We start from the raw sequence: 25,646 nt of genomic DNA on the forward strand, positions 1-25,646 counted from the left end.
TTCTCGGGTTTGACCTACCTCTCATTGTGAAACTGAAAACACAGTTTCCCTCGTTTCAGGGTTAACGTACTCTGAGGTTAGTTTTCACTTAACCTCCTTTCTGAAGCAGGCCCCTGATCAGACTTTCTCACCTTTTCATTTACGTATGACTTACAAATATGAATTACATTCAGGTTATTAATTTGTTTATGTTAAAACTATGTAATCCAAATGGATGGAAATTTTAAATGTAATTCAAGTGCATAAATCTTATGTTTAGACATAAATATTTTGTTTGAGAGTGTAGTAATAAACAATATCACAATGCAATGTAGGAAATTTACAGAATGACATTAACCAGTCGGGCAATACATTCATTTTAATTCAGTGACTTTAGACTTCAGACTGCTTTGCTTAAAAAAGCTTTATCATTATGATAATGTGTGTTGTTTTTTTTATGATAAAGGCAAAAAATCACTTTCTGATAAACTGAACTGCTACTTTGCAGACCCATTCACAACTGTCCTGTTAAAACGCTGTTTCATTATTGTAGATTATTAACCAACAGTAATGACACATAATCACATAAAACTGAGGAACTGTTGTGAGAGCATGCAGTAACTTATCAGACGCAAGCAGATACGGCTAGAAAACATTTTCATTGTACAGGTAAGATAATTTATTTTCTCTTTGGGAATATATATATATATATATATATATATATATATATATATATATATATATATATATATATATATATATATATATATATATTTATTTATTTTTTATTTATTTATTTATTTATTTTTGGTAACAGAGATCTCTTCACCACCACCCATCCTCTCTGGAGCATATTTTAAGTATCTGGACATTGTCTACAATATCTTTGTGCTTGTTGTGTTTTGTGTTTTGATGACTGTGTCTAAAGAAAAGAATCAAAACAGTTCAGAACTAAATTGCTATAAATTTATGGAAAAGCTTTTCCAATTATGTAAACTCAAGGATGGATCCCAATTGGCCTTATGCACAGTAACTTCCTTGTTTTCGATAAGCCAGCTCAGTCATTTCCTGTGAACTGTCAGCAAATGTAAATGTTTCATTCTACACTCACTGCCTTCAGGATCTGCCTCAGGTCAACATCAATGATGTGGTCCAGAAAAACTCAAAGGTTTCATCAAGCAAACAGGACAAACGATTTAAGTTGTGTGACCTTTCTGTGTTTTGAACAGATCTAGATGTCTGTAAAATGTCTGTAAAAATCCTGATTGGAGCATCCCTGTAAATAATTCTACATCATAAGTAAGCTTCAGGTAGATCGGTATGGGCAGATACTGCTTCCTGCGATCGGCAAACGGCTCCAAAAATCCAGATCAGACCAATTTTGGTCTGCAATGTTTTTATGTATGAAATATGTATTTAACATACCTATAGGTCATAATATTCCTATCACGCACAGGGTGTACTTACATTTGTGTTTTTACTGATCAGACAGCCATCCAGTTTGCTAACACTGCCCCATTTACACTTGGCCACATACATATCTCAACAAAACAACATTGTCATCAATCTTTGTCTTTTGTTTCTTTACTCACTTGCTTCTTCCCCTCACCTATTCTTCTGTTTGCGAGTATTACAGCCCTAATATACAGTATGTGGCTTCAACAGACACATTTACAATTGTACAGTTTAATCTGCACTGCATCTGAACCACCCCCTGAAGGATCTGTCTCCAAAGCATTTCAGGTGGAGTTACACCTGGGGTTTCATGATTGATCCCTTTTCTAAATAAATGTTATTTTGTGTTTAACAGTGAACTGGTGATAGTCTTCTGTGAGCTGGAGACATGAGTGAATTACAGGTGAGTTTAACATTACAGCCCTGAGCTTTATTTCTGAGAGGGGAATTATTTACCTTGTTTAATTCTCATTTGATTATAATAAAAAAGGGACATTATTGATTGTCTTTTTATTAAATTGATTTTAAAATGGGCAGTTCTGAAAAAAGTACATATACTATACCACATTACTTTTTTGATCAATTATGAGCAGCAGAACTGTCAATTAATATGCAGGAGGGCTGCAACGATAATTAATTAATCTAGTTTAATTTGTTCAATTATCCAGATTAAATGTAACACAAACAGTTTATTGACAGTATATGTATGTATTATTCAATGCTATTTTATAAAAGTGTGCAGTAAACTAAAGGAAAATGAACAGTGGTGGGCTGTCAGGGCCATCAGCACCTTCTCTGCTGGCCCTGTCAAAATCATCAATATTATATTATATGTTACGATTAGAAAGAATGTATTTATTTTTTATGAGGCTGAGCTGTATTTTCCATGTGTCATCATCATCTAAACCATCTAAACGCAGCACAGCTCCGAGGACCAGCACTAGAAGCAGTGGTGTAGTCTAGTTCCCTTATCGAGGGAACTTCCCACTGCGTCGAAACGCTTTGGGGATGCTCCCTAAGCATCAGCGAATCTGAAGTCTGAATAAACACTAGTCCAATCTGATTGGTCGTGCGTGATGACGTCATTGTGACGGCGTACCCGGAAGTATAAAAGGGGAGCCGGTGCATAATGGCGGCAGTTATTGCTCTTCAGCATAGCGCTCTCTGTTTGGTCTGTCTATTTACTGTTGTCTGTCCAGTTGCGAGTGTGTGTGTGAAAGATTTATTTAAAAAGTATGGAAGAGAGAAGGAGTGCATTTAGGCAGTGTGTGCATCCGTGTCCCCGTTACATCTCGGGATCAGATGCACACCTGTTATGTGTGCAGTGTCTGGGTGTTCAGCACGCTCGGGCGGCTATCGAGGGAGCCGCCTGTGAACACTGCGAGCGGCTGACACTCAGACTGCTCCGCTCTCGACTGGCCGTGTTCGATGAGACCGGCCAGCCTCGTGAGCCCCGTGGTTCTGGACCCGCGGTCGCTGAGGCGGCTCGGCGTCGCAGATCATGGGGCTCACAGCGGGACTTGTCGGAGGGTTTCAGGACTGCCGCGGCACTTTCCCAATCCTCCTCTGACAGTTCCGACGATCTTCCTCCCCGTGTGGAAGCCCGCTTGGCGGCATCTTCCCCCGGGTTGGAGGGTCCGATGCTTGAGCTGTCTGATTCTGAGGAATTAGATGTGCTCAGCATCGAGGCGGGTGACGTTAAAACACCATACACACTGCTTCACTCATAAAATAAGGTGCTCAGGCAGTCCCCGAGGGGGCTGCCTGTAGTAACCCGGTGTTCTCCGTTCCTGTGCGGAAGCCCGCGATGCGGCTCTTCCCCGGGAGGGAGAACCAGATGCTTGAGCGATCTGATTCCGAGGAATTAGATGTGCTCAGCGTCGACGGAGTGAAGCAAACGAGAGCTCGCCACCTCATAATGCAGGCTCGATCTCGCGTTGCCGAGGCAGCGCGTGCATTAAGGGTCTGCAACAGAAGTGAACACACGCTATATGTGTACATGTGATACTGTTTAGCGAGGCTTGCAGTCAGCCCCTGAGGGTGCTGGCTGTGGTCGTTGAGAAATGTCTCGTAGCGTACAGAAACGTGCGTTTTCGAGTGTTTCAGCCTCGCGCCTGTGGTCTTTCATCTCGAGGGATGAAAGCCAAATATGTTGGGAACGATTCGAATCTCGCGTTGCTGAGGCAGCGTGTAGATGACGAGTAGTTGAATACATATTTAAACAGTATGGTCTGGTGATTAGGGCTGCATTTAATTCTGAGGAATTTAAATTAAACATTATCTGACTTTGAGGAGTTAGATATGGCTATTCAGCCTATCATTCAGCATGTTCACGTGATGGGTGATTATGGTGGCATTTATTTTTGAGGAATTAAATGGGATTTATCTAACTTTGAGGAGTTAGATTATCAGCCTATCATCCCAGTTGTGTTCACTATTTGGGTGTTTTTGGTGGCATTTAATTCTGTGCAATTAAATGGGATTTATCTGACTTTGAGGAGTTAGGTATTTCAGCCTATCATCCAAATTGTGTTCGCTTGTATATTTATTGCTCCCGGGGAGCGTTCGAGATCGCCTCCTCTGTGGAGTCTTCTGGAAGTCGATGCTGCGATCCGCCGTCTACGACGCTCGGGCCACATTGGCTTCCAGCGAACGCATGCTGTTCTAGCCGCCTCTAGAAAGACTGCAGCTGGGCAGCAAACGCGTTCGCACACCGAAAATCCTCCCCGACTAAGCCCTGCCGGGTGTTCGCTTCAGGGGGTCGGGCAGGAGGCTCGGTGGGTACCAGAGACCAGCCTTGAGAGGCTGGTTCCCCTAGTAGAATATATCAGCGCATAGTCATTATGCTCCTGAATATATCTGCTTGGGCCCTGTGTACCATGGGCAAAGGGTGCAGACTGCAGTTCAGTGTTCCACCACCGGGGTTCATCGGTGTGGCCTGGATAGTGGTGTGCCCAGCCCAGTGGCCTGCTGGCCAGCCCCCTCTCCAGAGGAGCGATCGAGGTCGCCTCCTCTGTGGAGTTTTCTGGAAGTCGATGCTGCGATCCGCCGTCTATGACGCTCGGGCCACATTGACTTCCTGCGAACGCATGCTACTCTAGCCGCCTCTAGGGAGACCTCGGCTGGGCAGCGAACGTGTTCGCACACCGAAAATCCTCCCCGACTAAGCCCTGCCGGGTGGCCGCTTCAGGGGGTCGGGCAGGAGGTTTGGTGGGGAACCAGAGACCAGCCTTGAGAGGCTGGTTCCCCTAGTAGAATATCTCGGCGCATGGTTATGCTCCCGAATATATCTGCTGGGGCCCTGTGTACCTTGGGCAAAGGGTAGAGACTGCAGTTCAGCGTTCCACCACCGGGGTTCATCGGTGTGGCCTGAATAGTGGTGTGCCCAGCCCAGTGGCAGGTAGGGAACAGGAAGTGTGCTCCCTGAGGGTAAAGGAGGCTATATTGTGTATCCCTCCGCCAGACAGGGAGTCCGGCTTTACGGTCGCTACTTCATGGTTCCCAAAGAGGATGGAAGGGTGCGTCTATTATTAAATCGGAGGTACTTGAACCGTTCTCTGAGGAGATTCAGGTTCAAGATGCTCATTATCCCATCGTGAGTCAGATCCAGTTCGAGGACTGGTTCGTCACGATGTATCTAAAGACGCATATTTCATATCTCCATCCTTCCTGCCCACAGGAGGCCTGAGGTTCGCTTTCGGGGGCGAGGCATACCAATATCGGGTTCTTCCCTTCGGCCTCACTGTTAAGCACACCACTGTAAAACACTTTCAGAGAGTGCTGGGGCACATGGCAGCAGCGTCCAACGTGATACCGTTCGGCCTGCTACACATGAGACCCCTCCAGTGGTGGTTTTCCCCCAGAGGGAATCCCTTTCGTATGATCAGGGTAACGCGCAGATGCCTTCGTTCCCTAGTCATATGGAAGAAACCTTGGTTTCTGTCCCAGGGACCAGTGTTGGGAGCGTCCTGTTGCCGGAAATCCGTTTCAACAGACGCCTCCCTCACTGGTTGGGGCGCGGTCATGGACGGCCGCTTTGCGAGGGGCCCGTGGGAGGGCCGTCATTCCTCCTGGCACATAAATTGCCTGGAGATGATGGCGGTCTACAAAGCTCTCAGGAGTTTTTTTCCGGACCTCCGCGGCCAACATGTCCTGGTGCGGACAGACAGTACGGCTGTCATAGCGTACCTCAATCGCCAGGGAGGGTTAAGGTCGCGCCCTCTGTTCAGACTGGCGCATCTAATCCTCCTGTGGTCCCAGGGGAAACTGTTGTCCATCAGGGCAATGTACGTCCCGGGGGTTCAAAATCAGGGAGCAGACATCCTGTCGAGGCAGGGGCTGAGGCCCGGGGAGTGGCGGCTCCACCCCGAGGTGGTGGAGGCCATGTGCGAGAGGTTCGGCCCAGTGAAAGTGGATCTGTTTGCGTCTCGAGAGACGTCCCACTGTCCACTGTGGTTCTCCCTCACGCATCCAGCCCCGCTGGGGTTGGATGCCATGGTGCAGACGTGGCCGAGGCTGCGTCTGTACGCATTTCCCCCGATTGCTCTGCTCCCGGGAGTCCTGGAGAGGGTCCGTCGGCAGGGGATCAGTCTACTTCTGGTAGCGCCCCGTTGGCCGACTCGAGTTTGGTTCTCAGATATCATAGCCCTGCTGGCAGGTCATCCATGGCAGATTCCTCTGAGGAGGGATCTCCTGTCTCAGGCGGCGGGTACGATATTCCACCCCCGGCCAGAGATCTGGAACCTTTGGGTCTGGCCCCTGAGGGGGCCAGGTACCTAGAGGCTGGCCTGTCGGCAGAGGTGGTAGAGACCTTACTCAGTTCCAGGGCTCCGTCTACAAGGAGACTGTACAGCCTCAAGTGGAATGTGTTTTCCACTTGGTGTAGGGGGCATGAGGTGGACCCAGTTAACTGCCCAGTGGCTTCAGTGCTGGAGTTCCTCCAAGATTGCTTCTCTGCGGGCCTAACCCCGTCCACACTCAAGGTGTACGTGGCTGCCATTGCGGCTTTCCACACTCCTCTGGGTGATGGGCCTCTGGGTAGGCACCAGTTGGTTGTACAGTTCCTCCGTGGGGCTCGGAGGATGAGGCCTGTGGCTCAGTCCAGAGTTCCAACCTGGGATCTGGCAGTGGTTCTCGAGGGGCTGGCTGAGGCCCCCTTCGAGCCATTGGAGTCAGCAGAACCGAAAAATCTGACCCTCAAGGTGCCTTTTCTCCTCACCATTACCTCTCTGAGGAGAGTGGGAGATCTCCAGGCCTTGGCAGTAACGCCGACTTGCCTGGAGTTTGCCCCGGGTGGAGTGAAGGCCATCTTACACCCTAGGCCAGGCTACGTGCCTAAGGTCCCATCGAGGGTGGTCAGGTCTTTGGTTCTGCAGGCATTTCATCCTCCTCCTCACGTGACGGCGGAAGAGGGGAGACTTCACCTATTCTGCCCGGTCAGGGCACTCAGGGTGTATCTGGCGAAGTCTGCACAGTGGAGGAGATCACAACAACTGTTGGTGTGTTTCGGCTCACACAAGAAGGGGTTGCCTGCGTCTACTCAGACAATCAGTAACTGGATTGTCCAGGCGATAACCATGGCTTATCAGGTGCGCAGTTTGCCTTCACCTGTAGCTGTGAGGGCACATTCCACCAGAGGTATGGCCTCTTCGGTGGCACTCCTTTCTGGGGTCCCCTTGCAGGATATCTGCGAGGCGGCGGGGTGGGCTACCCCACACACACTTTTATCAGGTTTTACAGCCTGGATCTCCCTGCGACGCCTGGCGCGAGGGTGCTCAAACCCTAGTTGTGCCCGGTTTCCGGCTTTACACTAGGACAGGCGCTACCCTCGGTGTGGCCTAGTGGGTACTCGTTACCCAAAGCGTTTCGACGCAGTGGGAAGTTCCCTCGATAAGGGAACGGCTCGGGTTATGTATATAACCCTTGTTCCCTGAGAGGGAACGAGCACTGCGTCGTTCCGCCACACCTCGGCACGCCTGGAGCGCATGATTCAGAGCAAAGAACTGCCGCCATTATGCGCCGGCTCCCCTTTTATACTTCCGGGTACGCCGTCACAATGACGTCATCACGCACGACCAATCGGATTGGACTAGTGTTTATTCAGACTTCAGATTCGCTGATGCTTAGGGAGCATCCCCAAAGCGTTTCGACGCAGTGCTTGTTCCCTCTCAGGGAACAAGGGTTATATACATAACCCGAGCCGTTTTTTGTAGTGAGTATACTGTGAATTTTTTTTTCCTCTCCCAGCCTCATACGCACCCGTCCCAGAGCGACACCCCATATGCACCACCACAGTCACTAATGAATAGAGTATGCATCTAAATGTATTCGAGAGCATTATTAATGACTGCTTATGAGTTGTCAACATTCCAATTTATTATAAGCAGCAAAAGACAGTCAGCTGATAAAAACTGTAATCCAGGTACCATATTCATATAACATTTAAGGCTAAATATAGCTCTTAAAGGTATAGTTCACCCAAAAATGAAAATTTTGTTATTTCCTCAGCCTCAATTTGTTCCAAAACTGTATGAGTTTCATTTCTTCTGTTTAACACAAAAGATGATATTTTGAAAAATGTTGGTAATCAGACAGTTGGCAGAACCCATGGTCTATCCATGGTCTATACCACTTTCATAGTCTATATTTTTTCCTACTGTGAAAGTAAATGGGTGCTGCCAACTGTCTGATTATCTACATTTTTCAAAATATCATCTTTTGTGTTAAACAGAAGAAAGAAACTCATACAGTTTTGGAACAAATTGAACACCTTAAATGTTATATGAATATGGTACCTGGAGCACAGGTTTTATCAGCTGTCAATTTCCAATGTACATTTAAGAGTGAACAATAAACATTTGTTCAGTTCTATCACCAACAGTCTTTCATTGCAGAATATTATGAACTGGATGAGCTGCAAGTTTAGAAAGCTTTCCAAATGCATTTGTACTCGGGCATCTGAGGAGTGCATTGCCTCCTTGCTTGTGTGGCAGAGCAATGGCTTCTCAACCATGAGGTAACATACTTCCTTGGCTCAAAAAGTCTTACAGGTGGCCCATTGATGCTGATCATCATCAAATTACTAACATTTGCGAAAACAACAGTGTAGATCTTTTCTGTGCATACATTGTTCATGAGACTAAAGCCCCTTTCACACTCGGCAGTGCTGCAAGGGAAGGTCTGCATGCATCGTATTAGTGGTTTTAGGCTTTCAGGCTCACTGTCTGGGTGCTCAAGGAAATCTCTCATACCATTAACTGCTTGCTCTTCACAAAGATTGAACTGCCTACACAGTCGTTTCACTTGTGCCTCGCCCTGCCGTATGCCAGGTGTTGATGGCCAGTTGTCTTTATCCAGAACGCTGAGATCATGAAGCATTTCACCTTCAAATGAGAGGTGTTTTTCCATGTTGTTGATTAGACTTTGTAGGAACTGCTTTGCATTGATTGGAGTGAGCTTTGAATTGGACTCTAGGGGAACTGATCCAAAATGTCCCAAAGCCTGTGCTGTCAGTGCCTCCTCGGATTTCTCTCCTGGGGTGTCTTTGAATGATGCCAGTACTCTGATGGTGCGCTTCAGAAGCTGATCTGCTCTCAATAGTGTGACTGAATGGGCCTGGAGTTGCTGAGACAGTTTTGCAAGTTCAGACAGTGCATCATACATTAGTCCAAGGTCACCCAGGAATTCCTTGCTTTGCATACGACGTGCCACACCTCTGTAAGTTTGTCTCTCTTTGCTGTTTCTTGTTTGGTCTCCCGCAGCACTTTCAAAGTGTCTATTGAGTGCTTCATACCATCTCCACACAGCCTTTACAGAACGGAAACTGCTGGCCACTCAACGAGTACTCAAAACTCTGGACTTGTGAACCGACTTCTTGTGCTGCTTCCAGACGTTCCCGGGAATTTTTATTGGACTGACTGTAGAGATTGTGGATCTTCTGATTCAACACTTTGAAGTGGTTGACTGCCTGAACCTCATCCACAGCATCAGATACAGCCAGTTCCAAACGGTGGTTCATGCAGTGCCATGTGAAGAGGTTAGGGTATCTTGCAGTCAGCCTGCCAGCCACACCAGGGTTCTTGCCTAACATGACACTGGCTACATCAGAAACAAATGAACAAATGAGACCCAGTTCTTTTGAAGCCACTCTTCACTGAAGCCTGCAGTGTCCAAACAAGATAGTATGCTGTTCTGAATACAGCATCTGTCTCAGCCAACACAGTCTCTGACACAGTTCTCACTTAATTTCCAAGTAAATCCTGTCCACCCTTTTCAGTGAGTTCCTGGGCTATTTCGTGTGCCCTGTCGTATCTTGTTCCTCAAAGAGGCCAGAGATGTTGTTCTGTTTGCGTTTAAGGACTGGATCTTAAAATGCACCTACTCCTCAGATATGGACACTCTTTTTTCTGTGAGGATGCCTGTTGATTTTGTTGCGATGCAAACAGTACAACCTGCAAGTAAACAAAACGAATTAGCATCATCATAGAAGTTTTGTATCTATATTAACAATAACATATGCTAAACAGGGCCAACATTTACTCAAAAGTATTTAATTAACTGTTTACAATCTTCACACCATGGCTTACAAATGCATGAAAAGCAGCTGAAAGGAGAACAATTTTCCACTCTTTTCAAAAGCTAATTAATTACTATAACCATTGATAACTAAAATCACCACATAGTAATTTATTTGTGTAAATGTTTTAAATTAGACATGTGCCAGTATCTGTAATACAATATATCACGATAATAAACATGCACTATATTATCATGAGCATTTCAAAATATTGTGGATAACTATTTATTACAAATTATTTAGATTTTTAGAATGCATAAGAATACATTTCCCCCATTAACCATTTTAAATGCACAGCGCCACTGTATTCTAAGTCATTTAATTACTTGCAATGGCAACATAAGTGTTGACCAACACCAATAAATATATACTTGAATGAGGTTATTGATGTACAACAATTTTTAGTGTAGGGCTGGGCTCATGTTTCTGCTTCAAGCTGACACAGTCATTACATTACATCTCGGCAGATGTGGGTTACTGATGAAAATGCAGTCGAGATGTCCATACAGTGTGTAGGGCTAAAATAGTCCTGTTAGCATATGGGCGATTAAGCAAGTACAGTCCCAGGAGGGATCCAAAGTTTCATCATGCCATATAAAAGCTTAAGCAATTGTCGCACTATAAAACAAAAACTGATACCGTCACATGGCTATTTTAAATTATTGGACATTTAAGGTGACCATGAATTAACTCTCATTTGCAGTCACTGACTTAATGATTTTTAATTGTTTATATCAGATTTGCATGTGTGCTGATATCTACCTAACTTACTGTCCCTCTACTCTAACCAAGGATGCCTGTTTTTAAATTCCATAGCCTGACTTTCAGTCCACAAGGCTGGCCAGGAGTTCTTATTTCTCTCATCATCTAAAATAAAAAGGAGATTTAAAAATTGCATTCTGTTTACCACACACACACACATATCTGGTTCACTATCTTTGTGTGGACTCTCCATAGACGTAATGTTTTTTATACCGTACATTCTATCCCCCTACACTGCCCTGCCTAAACCTACCCAACACACACACACACACACACACACACACACACACACACACACACACACACACACACACACTATATCCCCTCTTCTGCCGCAATTATTGATCCATCACACTAAAGGTAGTTAAGTTAGCAAGTTCTAAATAAAATTAAATAAACCAACAATCCCCTGCTTTTACAGTTATGTTTAATAACATACTAACTTATATGCTAGCTTTACTTACCAGGTAACGTGGTAGGCTATGTTGATCGTTAGTGAAGGCCCTGACTGAAACCCCACGGTACGCTACTGAAAATGAATGTAGGCTATGCTACACTTGTATATAAAAAGTTTAAAATACAAACATTACATTATAACGTTAAATAAAAAACTGTTTGTCCAGTTTTAAAGCAGCTGGACATTTTAAATAATTCAATTAATAAAGGTCCAGAGTTTACAATGTAACCTTACTGTTATTTTTAACCTGTTACATGTAAAATACTTCTCATATTTATATTCCATTACAGTTAATGTGCAGACAAATAGTACAATTACTTGTGTTATACATACAAGTTTTAATAAAGTATTGTAAATGTTAATGTTAAATGTAAAAAAACAACAACAACAAAACAAGATTTAACACCCAATAACAAATATTTTAGTAAAAATTATTAGGCTGTGGGAAATGTGTTTTAAAATGATCAATTGATATCAATTTTTGATTATTTTTTGCAGTCCTACCATGCACAGAATTATGGGAAATCTTAAGCAGTGAATTTATTCTGCTTTATAATGAGCAGTCTTCATTCAAAAGGAGATTTTTCAGTATTTAATTGTAGGCTATTATATGCTGTACTTTAAAGTGGCTCAATGTAATGCTCATTGTATATGAGAGTTTGGAGAACACTTTATTAAGAGACAGTAAATATTTTTTTCTAAAGGCTGATGACAGCAATTTGAGAACTGGAGTACCTTCTTCTTTCAGGCGTGAGTATATCTCTTAATAAAGCCCAACATCAGTTTTGTTTCATTCCTCGGATAAGAGCATTGGAATCAAACTCTCTGACTCCAGAAATGAAATCTATTCCTCGGATAAGAGCATTTGAATCAAACTCTCTGACTCCGGTAATGAAATCTATTCCTCGGATAAGAGCATTGGAATCAAACTCTCTGACTCCAGAAATGAAATCTATTCCTCGGATAAGAGCATTGGAATCAAACTCTCTGACTCCAGTAATGAAATCTATTCCTCGGATAAGAGCATTTGAATTAAACTCTCTGACTCCAGAAATGAAATCTATTCCTCGGATAAGAGCATTTGAATCAAACTCTCCGACTCCGGAAATGAAGGCTATTCCTCGGATAAGAGCATTGGAATCAAACTCTCTGACTCCGGTAATGAAGGCTATTCCTCGGATAAGAGCATTGGAATCAAACTCTCTGACTCCAGTAATGAAGGCTATTCCTCGGATAAGAGCATTGGAATCAAACTCTCTGACTCCAGAAATGTAATCTATTCCTCGGCTAAGAGCATTGGAATCAAACTCTCTGACTCCGGTAATGAAGGCTATTCCTCGGATAAGAGCATTGGAATCAAACTCTCCGACTCCGGTAATGAAGGCTATTCCTCGGATAAGAGCATTGGAATCAAACTCTCTGACTCCAGTAATGAAGGCTAATCCTCGGATAAGAGCACTGGAATCAAACTCTCCGACTCCGGAAATGAAGGCTATTCCTCAGATAAGAGCATCGGAATCAAACTCTCTGACTCCGGTAATGAAGGCTATTCCCCGGACAAGAGCATTGGAATCAAACTCTCTGACTCTGGTAATGAAGGCTATTCCTCGGATAAGAGCATTGGAATCAAACTCTCTGACTCCATTAATGAAGGCTATTCCTCGGATAAGAGCATTGGAATCAAACTCTCTGACTCCAGTAATGAAGGCTATTCCTCGAATAAGAGCATTGGAATCAAACTCTCTGACTCCAGTAATGAAGGCTATTCCTCGGATAAGAGCATCGGAATCAAACAGAGACTCTGGTAATGAAATCTATTCCTCGGATAAGAGCATTGGAATCAAACTCTCTGACTCCAGTAATGAAGGCTATTCCTCGGATAAGAGCATTGGAATCAAACTCTCTGACTCCAGGAATGAAGGCTATTCCTCGGATAAGAGCATTGGAATCAAACTCTCCGACTCCGGAAATTAAGGCTATTCCTCGGATGAGAGCATTGGAATCAAACTCTCTGACTCCAGTAATGGCAGCGATATGACCATTGGAGTACATCCTTCTTTCAGCCGTGAGTAAATTTCTTAATAGACCACATCAGTTTTGTGTCAACGGCATGTGAACTCTTAAGTGTTGGCTTATGTGTCTATTCAGAATGACTTATGAGAATCAGCCTTGTTATTTTGGACATATAATTTATGCCTCATGTCATATGTTAATGAATCACTCTACTCTTGAGTGTGTTTTTACTAATTAACATAGTAACACAGTTGTAGTATTTTATAGGAATCACTCTAAATCTTGATTTTAGGAGTGTTAAAAGAACATGGATATGCCGTTAAGAGAGAACTTGGACAAGGGTCTTCAGGAACAGTGTATCTGGTCACCAACACAGATGGAGATCTTTGTGTGGTCAAAGTGATTGACTACAGAGATGTAAGTTCAATCCAGCATTCACTAAATCAAGAATTTACTTAAATATGAATCACCATAATAACAATATATGTTTACGGATTTTAAAATGCTTTTAAAGATGCCATTTTGCAGTTGCTATAAGTGTCATGTTGTTGTCAAATGCAAGTGCTTAATTTGCAAAAAGTAAATAAATAAATAACATAAACAAATGCACATTTTCCCCGCAGAATAAGGAGGTCGAGATCTTGAGAAGTCTGAAATATGGATATATTGTTACTTATGAGGATTCATTTAAAGGTGTGTTTAAATTTTAGGAAGATATGTAATGTTACTTTATTATTTGTTTTGTTCTATTTCTTTTTTTGAGACAACAATTAAAAATGAACATGTAATCTGTAGAGATTGAAGAAAGATAACAAAATAAACAAAACTGCACAGTTGTTGTCTGTGAAATGAAGCCTTACACTTATAAGCACAAGTATTTGTTGAAATTATTTCCTGGCTGGATGTTTATTGATTTAGATGAAGATAATGGACAGTTGTTTGTGGTGATGGAGTATTGTGCAGGAGGAGATCTTCATAAGGCGATGCAAACACAGAAAGAGAAAGGGATTTTTGAAGAAAGACAGGTGAGTGTCTTACATACATATTCTGGGCATATTCCAAATATCACATCTGGTTTATAAATTACATTAATGCTAAACAGTACTGAAGTAAATGGGAAGTACTGAGGAAGACCATCATGCAAAATATGAGTACACTTGTTAATGTGCCCTATGCCCTACTGATGAAAGGCTTGAAATAATCTAGTAAGAGTAAATATACAACCATTTTAGTGTATTAAGTGATAGATGAAGAACTTACAAATACAATGTTTATGTGTAACTAAAAATAAAGATCTCACTGCTTTCTCCATGTGTATCTCTTCTGTGTGTATGTAGATCATTGACTGGCTTGTTCAGATTTGTCTGGCTCTGCAGTATGTTCATGAGAAGCATATCCTTCACAGAGATATAAAACCAAAGGTAGACATTGTCAAAGCTTGATAAATCACATGTCACCAAGCCTGGATGTCCACCAAGATGTCTTATGATTTATGAGTTCCCTTTCGGGGAACTCGAGCTGCGTCGAAACGCTGTGAGAACGCCTCTGCGTTAATGCGTTGTGAAGCGCGTGTAGAACCATTCCATCGGAAGATCGATCGATCGTCGGCTTGATGACGTCATCGACCGGAAGCTATAAAACGTCCGAGAAAACAAACAGGAACTAGCTTCTGTGCCTTCAGTAAGCGATCTGTGTGAACCTGTCTGTCTATTTGGTGTTTTTGTCTGTCAGTAGATAGAATTTTCCACCCTTTGTTAAATATTTATCATATATTTACAAAAAAGAGAAAAATATAGATCAAAAATGCAGAGTGAAAGTAAGCAGTTCAAGAGGTGTGTTCATCCCTGCCCACGCTACATCACGGGTGGGGATACACATGCTCTGTGTGTTGCCTGCTTGGGAGCGCAGCATGCCCAGGCAGCCCTCGAGGGGGCTGCTTGCGAGCACCGTAAACAGCTTCCTCTGAGAACACTGCGCTCCCGCCGGGCACTCTTCGAGGAGGGTGCCTCGGCTCGTATTCCCCGCGGCTCGGGTCCCGCTGCTGCCGAGGCAGAGCGGAGGCTTCAGTCATGGGGTTCACAATTGGACCTTGCAGAGGGGTTTGAGACGGGCGCTGCCTTATCTCTGCCCTCACCTGCACCGTCCAGCGTCTCTTCTCTGGGCTTGGAAGCACGAACTGCGGTTTCTTCCCCCCTGAGAGAGACACCGGTGCTCCAACTATCCAGCTCTGAGGAGGTGGACGTTGAGAGCATCGCGACTGAAGATTCGCCACTTCAGTCCCCTGCTAGCGAGGAGTTAGATGAGGTTCTCACGAGAGCGGTGGCCAGGTTAAATATCGACTGGCCCCCCGAAAGAGCTGAGGCAGGAAGAAAGAAAACTAGCAAGCTAGATGAAAGATTCCTGCCATCTCGTGCATCAGAACCTCAACGTCGGGGCCTGCAGTTCTTCCACGATCTGCACACCGAGGTGGCTAGATCGTGGAGGAGACCGGCTTCATATCGCGTCTTCAGCCCTCAGACATCTGTTTATAGTAACATCGTAGGGCTGAAGCAGTACGGTTATGGGGCGATGCCAAAGGTTGAAGAGACGCTCACGAGCCATCTCTCGCCTTCCTCGGCATCGTCCCTGAAGGCCCCGACTTTGCCCACCAAACCTCTAAAAACAACGTCGGCATTGGTGGGCAAAGCGTACTCGGCAGCAGGTCAGGCTGCTGCGTGCCTGCATACTATGGCTATAATGCAGGCATATCAAGCTGACCTGCTCAGGGACCTGGACGGTCGAGATGAAGTGGGGGGAGACATAATTAATGATTTGAGGCATTCAGCCGATCTCGCTCTCCGGGCCACTAAGGAGATGGCCAGATGTGTTGGCCGCTCTATGGCAGCCTTGGTGGCTACAGAGAGGCATTTATGGTTAAACCCCACTGAGATCAAGGAGAGGGAGAAGAGCTTCCTGCTCGATGCGCCGCTGTCTCCTGTGGGCCTCTTCGGTGACGCAGTCCATACTGTCACCGAGAGGTTCCAGGAGTCAAAGAAACAAGCTGCGGCGCTAAAACAGTTTTTCCCTCTCCGGGTCCAGCCCCCTGGGGCGGCTCATACCGAACAGATGGTGGTTCAGCATCGAGATGCTGTTCTCGCGCACATGTCGAAATTGGGGTTGAGGCTGAACACCAAGAAGAGTGTGCTTTCTCCGGCTCAGAGAACCACTTTTTTAGGCGTGAACTGGAATTCGGTAATTATGCGGGCACAATTATCGCCAACACGCATAGCATCGATCCTGGCAGCAGTCAAAGAACCAAAGCTAGACCGTGCCGTAACTGTGAAATAGTTCCAGAAACTGTTAGGTCTCATGGCAGCAGCGTCCAACATGATACCTTTTGGCCTGCTGAACATGAGGCCGCTACAGTGGTGGCTCAGAACAAAAGGGTTCTCCCCGAGGGGAAACCCGCTCCACACGATCAAAGTCACGCGACGATGCCTTCGTTCTCTGGACATGTGGAAAAACCCTGGGTTTCTGTCCCAGGGACCCATGTTGGGGGCTCATGTTCGTCGCGTAACGCTAACGACAGATGCTTCCTTCACGGGTTGGGGTGCGACCATGAGTGGCCGTTCATCCCAGGGTCTATGGCAGGAACACCAGTGGCTATGGCACATAAATCGGCTAGAGATGCTCGCTGTGTTTCTTTCATTGAAACAGTTTCTGCCCGACCTCAGGGGCCATCATGTATTAGTCAGGACAGACAACATATCGGTGGTTGCCTATATAAATCACCAGGGGGGTCTGAGGTCCCATCCCTTGGACAAACTGGCACGTCAGATCCTCCTGTGGGCCCAAGGGAAACTGCTGTCCATCAGAGCAGTCTACATCCCAGGGGTCCTAAATCAGGAAGCGAACATCCTGTCGAGGCAGGGGCCGAGGCCCGGGGAATGGAGACTCCACCCCGAGGTGGTGGAGCTCCTATGGCAAAAATATGGGAAAGCAGAGATAGACCTGTTTGCTTCGGCAGATAATTCTCACTGTCCTCAGTGGTTCTCTCTGTCACATCCAGCCCCACTGCCATGGTACAGGAGTGGCCGAGGCTGCCCCTGTACGCATTTCCCCCGATTGTCCTGCTTCCAGGACAGTTCTGGAGAGGGTACGCCGGGATGGGGCCCAGGTACTTCTAGTGGCCCCGTACTGGCCGACCAGGATATGGTTTTCGGACCTAATATCTCTCCTGGAAGGCTCTCCGATGGAGATTCCGACCAGGAGGGATCTCCTCTCTCAGGCGGGCGGGAGATTCCTGCATCCATGCCCAGAGTTGTGGAAACTATATAGAGGAGGGTCTTTCGGCCGAGGTCGTAGAGACCATCCTTCACTCCAGAGCTCCGTCCACGAGGAAGCTGTACGCTTTGAAATGGAAACTTTTCTCAGCATGGTGCAGAGAACGCCAGTGGGACCCAGTTAACTGCCCGATTGGTACAGTGCTGGAGTTCCTGCAGGCAAGGTTCTCGGCAGGGTTGACCCCCTCCACAATAAAGGTGTACGTGGCGGCCTTAGCTGCCTTCCACGTCCCTTTGGGTGGAGTGTCTTTGGGAAGACACCCTCTAATTACACGTTTCCTCCGTGGTACTTTAAGGTTGAGGCCGGTGGTGCACTCGAGGGTCCCAACCTGGACCATTGCCATTGTTTTACGGGGCTTGTCTGAGCCTCCGTTCGAACCCTTAGAGAAAGTCTCAGAGAAGTTCCTCACTTTAAAGACTATCTTTCTTTTGGCCATTTCATCTCTTAAAAGAATAGGAGACATTCAGTCCTTGTCGGTAGGGCCCTCATGTTTAGAGTTTGCACCTGGTATGGTAAAGGCTTTCCTGCATCCCAGACCAGGTTATATCCCCAAGGTTCCCACGAGCCCACGGGGTCCCATTACTCTACAAGCCTTCTGTCCTCCTCCATTCATGACGTCAGACCAGGAAAGATTAAATCTGCTGTGCCCGGTTAGGGCGTTAGACGGATACGTCCACAGAGCTGCCCTGTGGAGAAAGACTGATCAACTCTTTGTCTGTTTCGGAGCCCCGAAAAAGGGGGCTCCAGTGTCTAAGCAGAGAATGAGCAAGTGGGTGGTCGAGGCCATCTCACTTGCTTATGAGGCGGCCGGGCAGCCGTCTCCACTGGCTGTCCGGGCGCACTCTACCAGGGGTATGGCTGCTTCTAAAGCACTTTTGTCAGGGGCTTCCCTCCAAGATATTTGTAATGCGGCAGGCTGGTCTTCGCCGCTGACCTTCGTCAGATTCTACGAGTTCGATTTGGCATCTACTGTTGGGGCGCAGGTGCTTTCGTAGTCGTGTGCACTACGGCTTCACACATACGAGGCACTTGGTCCTATGGCGATGTGGGTATAAGCTTTCTCACAGCGTTTCGACGCAGCTCGAGTTCCCCGACAGGGAACATCTCGGTTACGTATGTAACCCTAGTTCCCTGAGGGAATGAGACGCTGCGTCCCCCGGCCATACTCCCGGCGTACCCGTGATCACTTACTTCAGGCTTTTTCAGAAGCTAGTTCCTGTTTGTTTTCGCGGACGCTTTATAGCTTCCGGTCGATGACGTCATCACGCCGACGATCGAACGATCTTCCGATGGAATGGTTCTACACGCGCTTCACGACGCATTAACGCAATGGCGTTCTCACAGCGTTTCGACGCAGCGTCTCGCTCCCTCAGGGAACTAGGGTTACATACGTAACCGAGACGTTTTCTGTTGTCATTCTAGAATATATTTCTGGCTGAAGATGGTTACATCAATGTAGGAGATTTTGGATGCTCAAGAACATTGCAAAGGTAAAAAATTAAGTAAATAATAGGATTTGTTGAGAGTTACTGATGTCAAACTGATGTTACATCATTTTGAACAAAATCAGGTCCAAACAAAGTTCATTTCCGGAAACACTATACACTGTTTTCCATGTTTGATATGGTAAAGCTGCTGGCTTTTAAGCAATCTGTAAAGTGCTATATGAATAAACGTGACATTTACTAGAGTGCCGAATTGCAGAGCTTGTGCAAACATATCCACATTGCTGTGATCAGATGTTTTCTCAACTCTGCTTTGTTTATTTTGTTAGTGAGAGGAAAGTATCCAGCACATATTTACACATTTAAAAAGGCTGCTCTTAACAGTGTGCACAGCGTTAGGCTGCTCACTATTACTATATATATCGCTGCTCAAATATTTCGAATGTCCTTTTTACCCTGAGCAAAGAGCGAAAAATAACTTTGTAGTGAGTTTTATCAGTGTCTGCAAAGGTTAGTTCACCCAAAAATGAACACTAACCCATGATTTCTTCTCCCTCAAGTCATCCTAGGTTTATATGACATTCTTCTTTCAGATGAAAAAAAGTTATATAAAAAATGTCCTGGCTCTTCTAAGCTTTATAATAGCAGTGAATGGCAGCCCCAAATTTAAAGCCCCAAAAAGTGCATCCATCCATCATAAAAGTAATCCATGGCTCAGGGGGTTACATTGAAAACCCTAATAAGTTGATTGAACTCAATTGATTTGAGTTCCCTCAATTCAATTGAGTAATGAAGTCTCCCAAAACATGCATATTTAAGTTCACTTAACTTGGTGCTCACTGTACTTACTCACGGTGGCCGCGGCAGCTGGGGGTAAGGACAGAGGCGAGAGAAATGGAGACAGGAGCACGAGGAGCTACAGAACGAGAGAGGGGAGAGAGGGAAAAGAAAGAAAGAAAAAAAAATCAAAGGCAGTTCAGACGACACGGGGCTCACTGCCGCTGCCTTCGCTTCTCCTTTTATGCTCCCGTCACTCGGCCGCGAGACGAGACCGGTGTGTCGTGGAACTAAAGTAAACAGTTATCTCCATCATGGTGACTTTCAACAAAACTATTATTTTCATTAAAACAGAAACAAAGTCAGTCTGGTTAGTTATAAGTTAGTTTACATATTATTATTATTATTATTATTATTATTATTATGTTTAGTAACTTACACATTTTTACTTAGCGATTTTAAGATTACACAATGAAAAAGTCTCCATCTTAATTTGAATCAGCAACAAGCAATAGAGGAGCTGAAAAGGACCGCCTTGTGTAAATGTCCTCCAATCAGTGAATTAGTTCTTGTTGTCAGACAGAACTCCTTGCATCGCTAATCACATCAAAGCAAGACCAGAGTGAGCTGTGGTGAGCAGTGAGTGAGCAGAGTGAGAGTGATTTTAATTCATTATGATTTTGAGTTCATTAAACTTGAAATCTTAAGTTTATGTATTTTGTAGGTTAATAAGTTATACTAACTTATTACTAGTTTAGTCCAGAAACTCAAAAATATATTTAGTCGAGATTACTTGATTTGTTTAAGTAAAGATAACATAAGGGTGTACAGTGTAAGGCCTTCTGAAGCGAAGTGATGCATTTGTGTAAGAAAAATATCCATATTTAACATGTTATAGTAAATAAAATAATAATAATAAAATATATCTAGCTTCCGGCAGACCACCTTCAGTATTCATTTTATGCAGAAAGTGTAACTCCTAGTGTTACGTCCGACGTCTTCATCGTGCCAGATACACTTTTTCTGTTGAATAAGGAAGGCAGTTCAGACGATTGTATTCTTCTGAAAGAATAATGTCATATACACCTAGGATGACTTGGGGGGAGTAAATCATGGGATCATTTTCATTTTTTGGTGAACTATCCCTTTAAGTGTGGCCTTTTACATCAATATATCAACACGATTCGCAGATCCCATTACATGCTACTAAACCAGGATCATTTCACACGCTCCTTTTCTCCACAATGTTTCTGTTATTGGATTTAAAAATAATGGTTTCTGGTTTCTGTTTAATTTTTGAACTTGATCAGTCTTTTTTCTCTTTCAGCTGATGTTTCAAGTGTGTGTCAGTACACCCCTAAGATATTTGTGAAGTTTTATCAGTTTGAGTTGACGTTGATTTGGCACTTGTTTTCTCAGAGCTGATGCATATGCAGAATCAGTTGTGGGTGCAGAGCTGTATAAAAGCCCGGAGGTTTTTCAGAAGAAATATAAATCCAAAAGGTGAGCTTTTTATAACTTGAAATACATTCAATGTTGATATTTTATGCAGTATAAAATGCGTATACAAATTATAATAAAGTGTTAACCAAATTGTGGATTTCCTTGATTTAGATTAAATCCTTTATTTTAGTAGCATATAATGCAAAGTACTGTAATGTATTTGTTAAGCACAGCTCCCTTTTCCATTTGACTTTTTCTAGTGACATATGGTCACTGGGATGGGTGCTCCATGATCTCTGTATGCTGGATGTGTGGGTGAGTATGTCTGGAAAAAAATCCCATGCAACTAGTGCCGCCCATTACTTGCCATTAAGCATAGAATCGGAACAAGCGAAATACAACATAATGTTCATTAAACATGATCGTCATAGGGTGCCCCCTCAGCCACACGTTTAATTACTTATCAACCTGATTATTAGATTGAATTGATGGTGATTATTGATTATTAGTTTAGGCGTTAGGTCAGGCCAGTGCTCATCTTGCGCGTTCATCAAAAATGAGGCGCCTAAACCACGCACAGGGACGGAAAAAGAGAAAAAAGAAAGGAAGAAAATCAAAAGAAAGCCCAGTATAGAGGTTAGTCTTCTTATCTCAGCCAATAAGTTGTCAAACAAAATAAAATTACTTAGTATCAATCTTATCAACTAATATTTATTTTATAAATATTATTAATATTGTCGCTAAGCTATCACTTGCTAGTCTTCTACATAATTACTATACATATTGCAAACATAACTTCACTGACAATAATCTACAATAACCTACATGGATGTCATTTAAATATAAAAAGTCCAGTTCGTTATGAATATGGATAACGTATGCATTTTATTTATAAAAAGTACAAACGCTCTCTACGTGGGCGTCGGAAGGAAATAAATACGGCCTCTCGTTTTGTTTTTTGTTTTTTACTGGAGCAGCCTAATGATAGATGCCATATTATTTACATTAAACACAAATATGCTGTGTTCATTAAATTCTTTACAGTGGCTGTAGTGTAGTGGTAAGTCGCATGGCATCAAGATTTGATGCATCTCGATCAGAGGTTCGATCCTGTCTTTTACCACACTCGCTCTATTCCCTTTTCCCATCACATATCAGATCGGAAAGGCATTTATTTTCAATAAAAAGTGAGAAAATGTTTGAAAAGTGGAAATAAAGCGTCGAACGTGTTTAATAATAAGTGCTTCTCGGTTAGGCCTAGGAAAAAAGACATGTGCTGAATTAGAATAGAGACGATAAAAGTGAGTGGGGAGGGGTGGGGGGCGCAAAACTCCATCTCGCCTAGGGCAACCAAAGACCTAGAGCCGGCCCTGAGTTGTCGGTATGGTTTAAGTCCCCTAGTAAGGGGAAGCCTGAACCTAAGCAGACTTTGAGCAAATAGATAGCTGATGTCTCGAGTGCTTGTGACATAGTGTGCACTAAGAGTTCACACAGACAGGCACTTGGTATTATGTTGGCGTGGGTACTGAGTTCCTGCAGCGTTCCGACACAGTGCGAGTTCCCTCGATAAGGGAACGTCTCAGGTTACGTATGCAACCATAGTTCCCTGAGTGGGAACGAGACGCTGCATCGCCTTGCCATACTCCAGGCATGCCTGTGACTGTCTTGCTTCGACATTTAAGAAGCTGACATCATTTGGGTCAGGGGTGCTTTATAGTTTCCTGGTCAATGACGTCACCCGCCTATGACGTCCCCTCACGCCATTGGACTGATTTCACGAGTGCTTCATGACACAGTCACACAGAGGCGTTCTCACAGTGTTCCGACGCAGTGTCTCGTTCCCAGGCTAATAAAAGGCACTAAAGACGTCGTTAAAAAGCCCATCTCACTACAGTGTTTTTTTTTGTGCAAAAAAATAAGATAAATAAATAACGAGATTAAGTGAGAATATTATGTAGAGCTGGTGTTCTGTTGAATTATATATTGATTGTGCTGACATATGTACAAAGACTGTTTGATGTACATAATGATTAATGTGGAATTAAGCAGCTTAGCTATATAGTCTTCCTCTGCCTGTAAACAAAGTTCCTCGCTTCCACCAGCTCTACGTCATATTCTCGTGCATGTGTCGTCTTCATGAGTTTACGTCAGAGGCCCAGACAAAGACAAGCACATGTTGAATAAAGTCGTTATTTAGATGTTTTTTGGTTTTTTTTTACACACAAAAACTATTCTCGTCGCTTCATAAAATGATTGTAGAGCTTTTGAGCTTTTAACGTCTTTAGTGCCTTTATGGGTCTTGAGAGAGGAAATGACATTGGTGTCAATGAAGGCCTTTCTGAGCCATCGGATTTATACACTAATATCTTCATCTGTGTGTGAAGATGAATGAAGGTCTGACGGCTGGCCAACCACAGGAGGAATTAACAGAATTTAAATTTTTTGAGTTTGAACTAACCCTTTAAGGATTTCAAAGTAACATGAATTAAAGACATTTATTTGTATTATGCATGATTGCACAAAACTATACACACACACACACACACACACACACACACACACACACACACACACACACACACACACACACACACACAGCATCTTTAATATGCTCACTTAAATCAGTTTAACTGATTTACTGATCACTATACAAATTAATAAAAGGACACAAATTATACAAACATACTTCATATTTATTAGTTTTTTTATTACATTAAACAGATTAACCCTTCATGTGAGCATTTACAGTTGACTTTTAAAAGGTGTTTTAGCATATTGTAATTACATTTACATTGTTTTTTACCAGTAAATGTCACCAGCATGTGGTGTTTTGCAGTGCTTTGAACAGTGAATCATTCTGAAAAGCAGTTGGTTAATTTTAATCAGTGTTTTAAAAAGCTTGGTTTCCTCTATCAGTAAATTTTAATTAATTTTTCTATATTTTCCTCCAGTCAGATGTCATTGAGCGTCGCTATCAACATGTCAACAGCTTGAGAGGAAAGCCAACTCACATCTCAGAGAGATACTCAGAGGAACTGAGGACACTGATCAGACAAATGCTCAGCCGTGATCCTAAAGACAGACCTTCAGCTGATGAGATTCTAGCTCAACCATTCCTGAGAGAAGCCGTAGACAGAAACAGTAGAATTCCAGACACACTAGAACGAAGGTTCATTAAGTCCATCAAGACCTTTAATAAGGCCTACAGTGAGCACTATATAGGCTTAGAGACCTTAGTTCGTGAGTGGGGGGAAACAACAGATTCACTAGAGAAGACACATTACGATGCCACAGCAGCCAGTCTGTCAGGAGCAGTGATTGGGACAGCTGGTGGAATCGCTGCAGTGGTTGGTGTATGTTTGGCACCAGTCACTCTTGGAGCATCTCTGATTGTAACAGGTATCGGTGTAGGAGTCGGAGTTGCAGGTGGTGTAACAGGTGCTGCCTCCAACATTACTAATACAGTCAAACAAAAATCATTCAAAGAATGCCTTCAACAGATTGAGAAGAAATATCAAATTATAAGTGAAAAGATTTTTAATCCACTGAATGAAGTGAGAAGGGTACATGGAAAGCTGTCTAAGTTCTGTGACTTTGCTAGCGACTCATCTTCTGATAATGTCCAGATGATGTGGGGTGCAGGCAGAGGTGCAGTAGGTTGTGCCGCTGGAATAATAAGTCTTGGCATGTTGGCAAATGTTGGCAGAATTGCTGTTCGGGCTGCTGAAATCGGGCGAGCAGCAGCTGCAGTCTCAGGTGTGTTAAGTGGACTCTTAGTCATTGCTGACACTGCCTTTATTGTGATGGATGCCAGAGAGATTCACCAGATGAGACAGCAGGGGAAAACAGATGATCCAAAAAAGGTCTCATCCAGAATACTTAAGGCCATTGCTCAGATGAGAAAAACACACAAGGAGCTTCAGAATGTCTTGAAGGAAATTAAAGAAGCAAAAGAGGAACTTAGAAAATATATGTGAAACCAGTCAGAGGCGTGTCCATCATCTTACTGGCTGATCTGATTTGAGTGAAGAAAAAGAGTTCTGCAGAATTCAGTTTAATTGTTGTTGATAAATTTAATCAGGACCACTATCGTCAAGATGATTGATTGACTATTAGCATATAGTTTGGATTGCGGTATGGTTCTGTTCTGGACAGCCTAGATAAGAGCAGGGAGAGCAGTGATAACTCTCCTTAGGGTGAACACAACAGAACCAACGGAATGTATTGCAGATATAATTGATGTCGTTATTAAATGTACAAGATATTTTGTGAATTTTGTCTATCCTGACTGATGAGAGGTGGAGCTGGGGATGGAGGAGGGTAAATGAGCTCTGGAGAAACGCGATAGCTGCTGATAGTCCTGAAGGAGCTTTTATATGTATGCTGTGATAGACGTCATGTTCTTATAGTTAGACAC

General features: G+C 43.9%; 1 protein-coding gene across 1 annotated transcript; it reads left to right on the forward strand.

Annotated features, from left to right (window-relative positions):
• Positions 1-9,847: 9,847 nt before the first annotated feature.
• Positions 9,848-25,206, forward strand: LOC137073301 (uncharacterized). The gene is made up of 11 exons (XM_067441686.1): positions 9,848-9,890; positions 12,342-12,656; positions 12,732-12,980; positions 13,534-13,658; positions 13,865-13,934; positions 14,160-14,266; positions 14,579-14,662; positions 18,987-19,054; positions 21,206-21,289; positions 21,490-21,544; positions 24,181-25,206. The coding sequence occupies exons 1-11, from the start codon at positions 9,848-9,850 to the stop codon at positions 25,204-25,206; spliced, it is 2,226 nt and encodes a 741-aa protein (XP_067297787.1).
• The last annotated feature ends 440 nt before the right edge of the window (positions 25,207-25,646 follow it).

The sequence above is a fragment of the Pseudorasbora parva genome, chromosome 1 (assembly GCF_024679245.1).
Source record: "Pseudorasbora parva isolate DD20220531a chromosome 1, ASM2467924v1, whole genome shotgun sequence".
In the NCBI taxonomy this organism is placed as follows: domain Eukaryota; kingdom Metazoa; phylum Chordata; class Actinopteri; order Cypriniformes; family Gobionidae; genus Pseudorasbora; species Pseudorasbora parva.

Bases quoted from the DNA above. Each gene is read 5' to 3' on its own strand.
- LOC137073301 (XM_067441686.1), top strand. From the start codon at position 9,848: ATGCCTGTTGATTTTGTTGCGATGCAAACAGTACAACCTGCAA. The intron at 12,657-12,731 runs GTAATGAAGGCT...GCTATTCCTCAG, and splicing joins AATCAAACTCTCTGACTCCA to ATAAGAGCATCGGAATCAAA. The intron at 14,267-14,578 runs GTGAGTGTCTTA...GTGTGTATGTAG, and splicing joins GGATTTTTGAAGAAAGACAG to ATCATTGACTGGCTTGTTCA.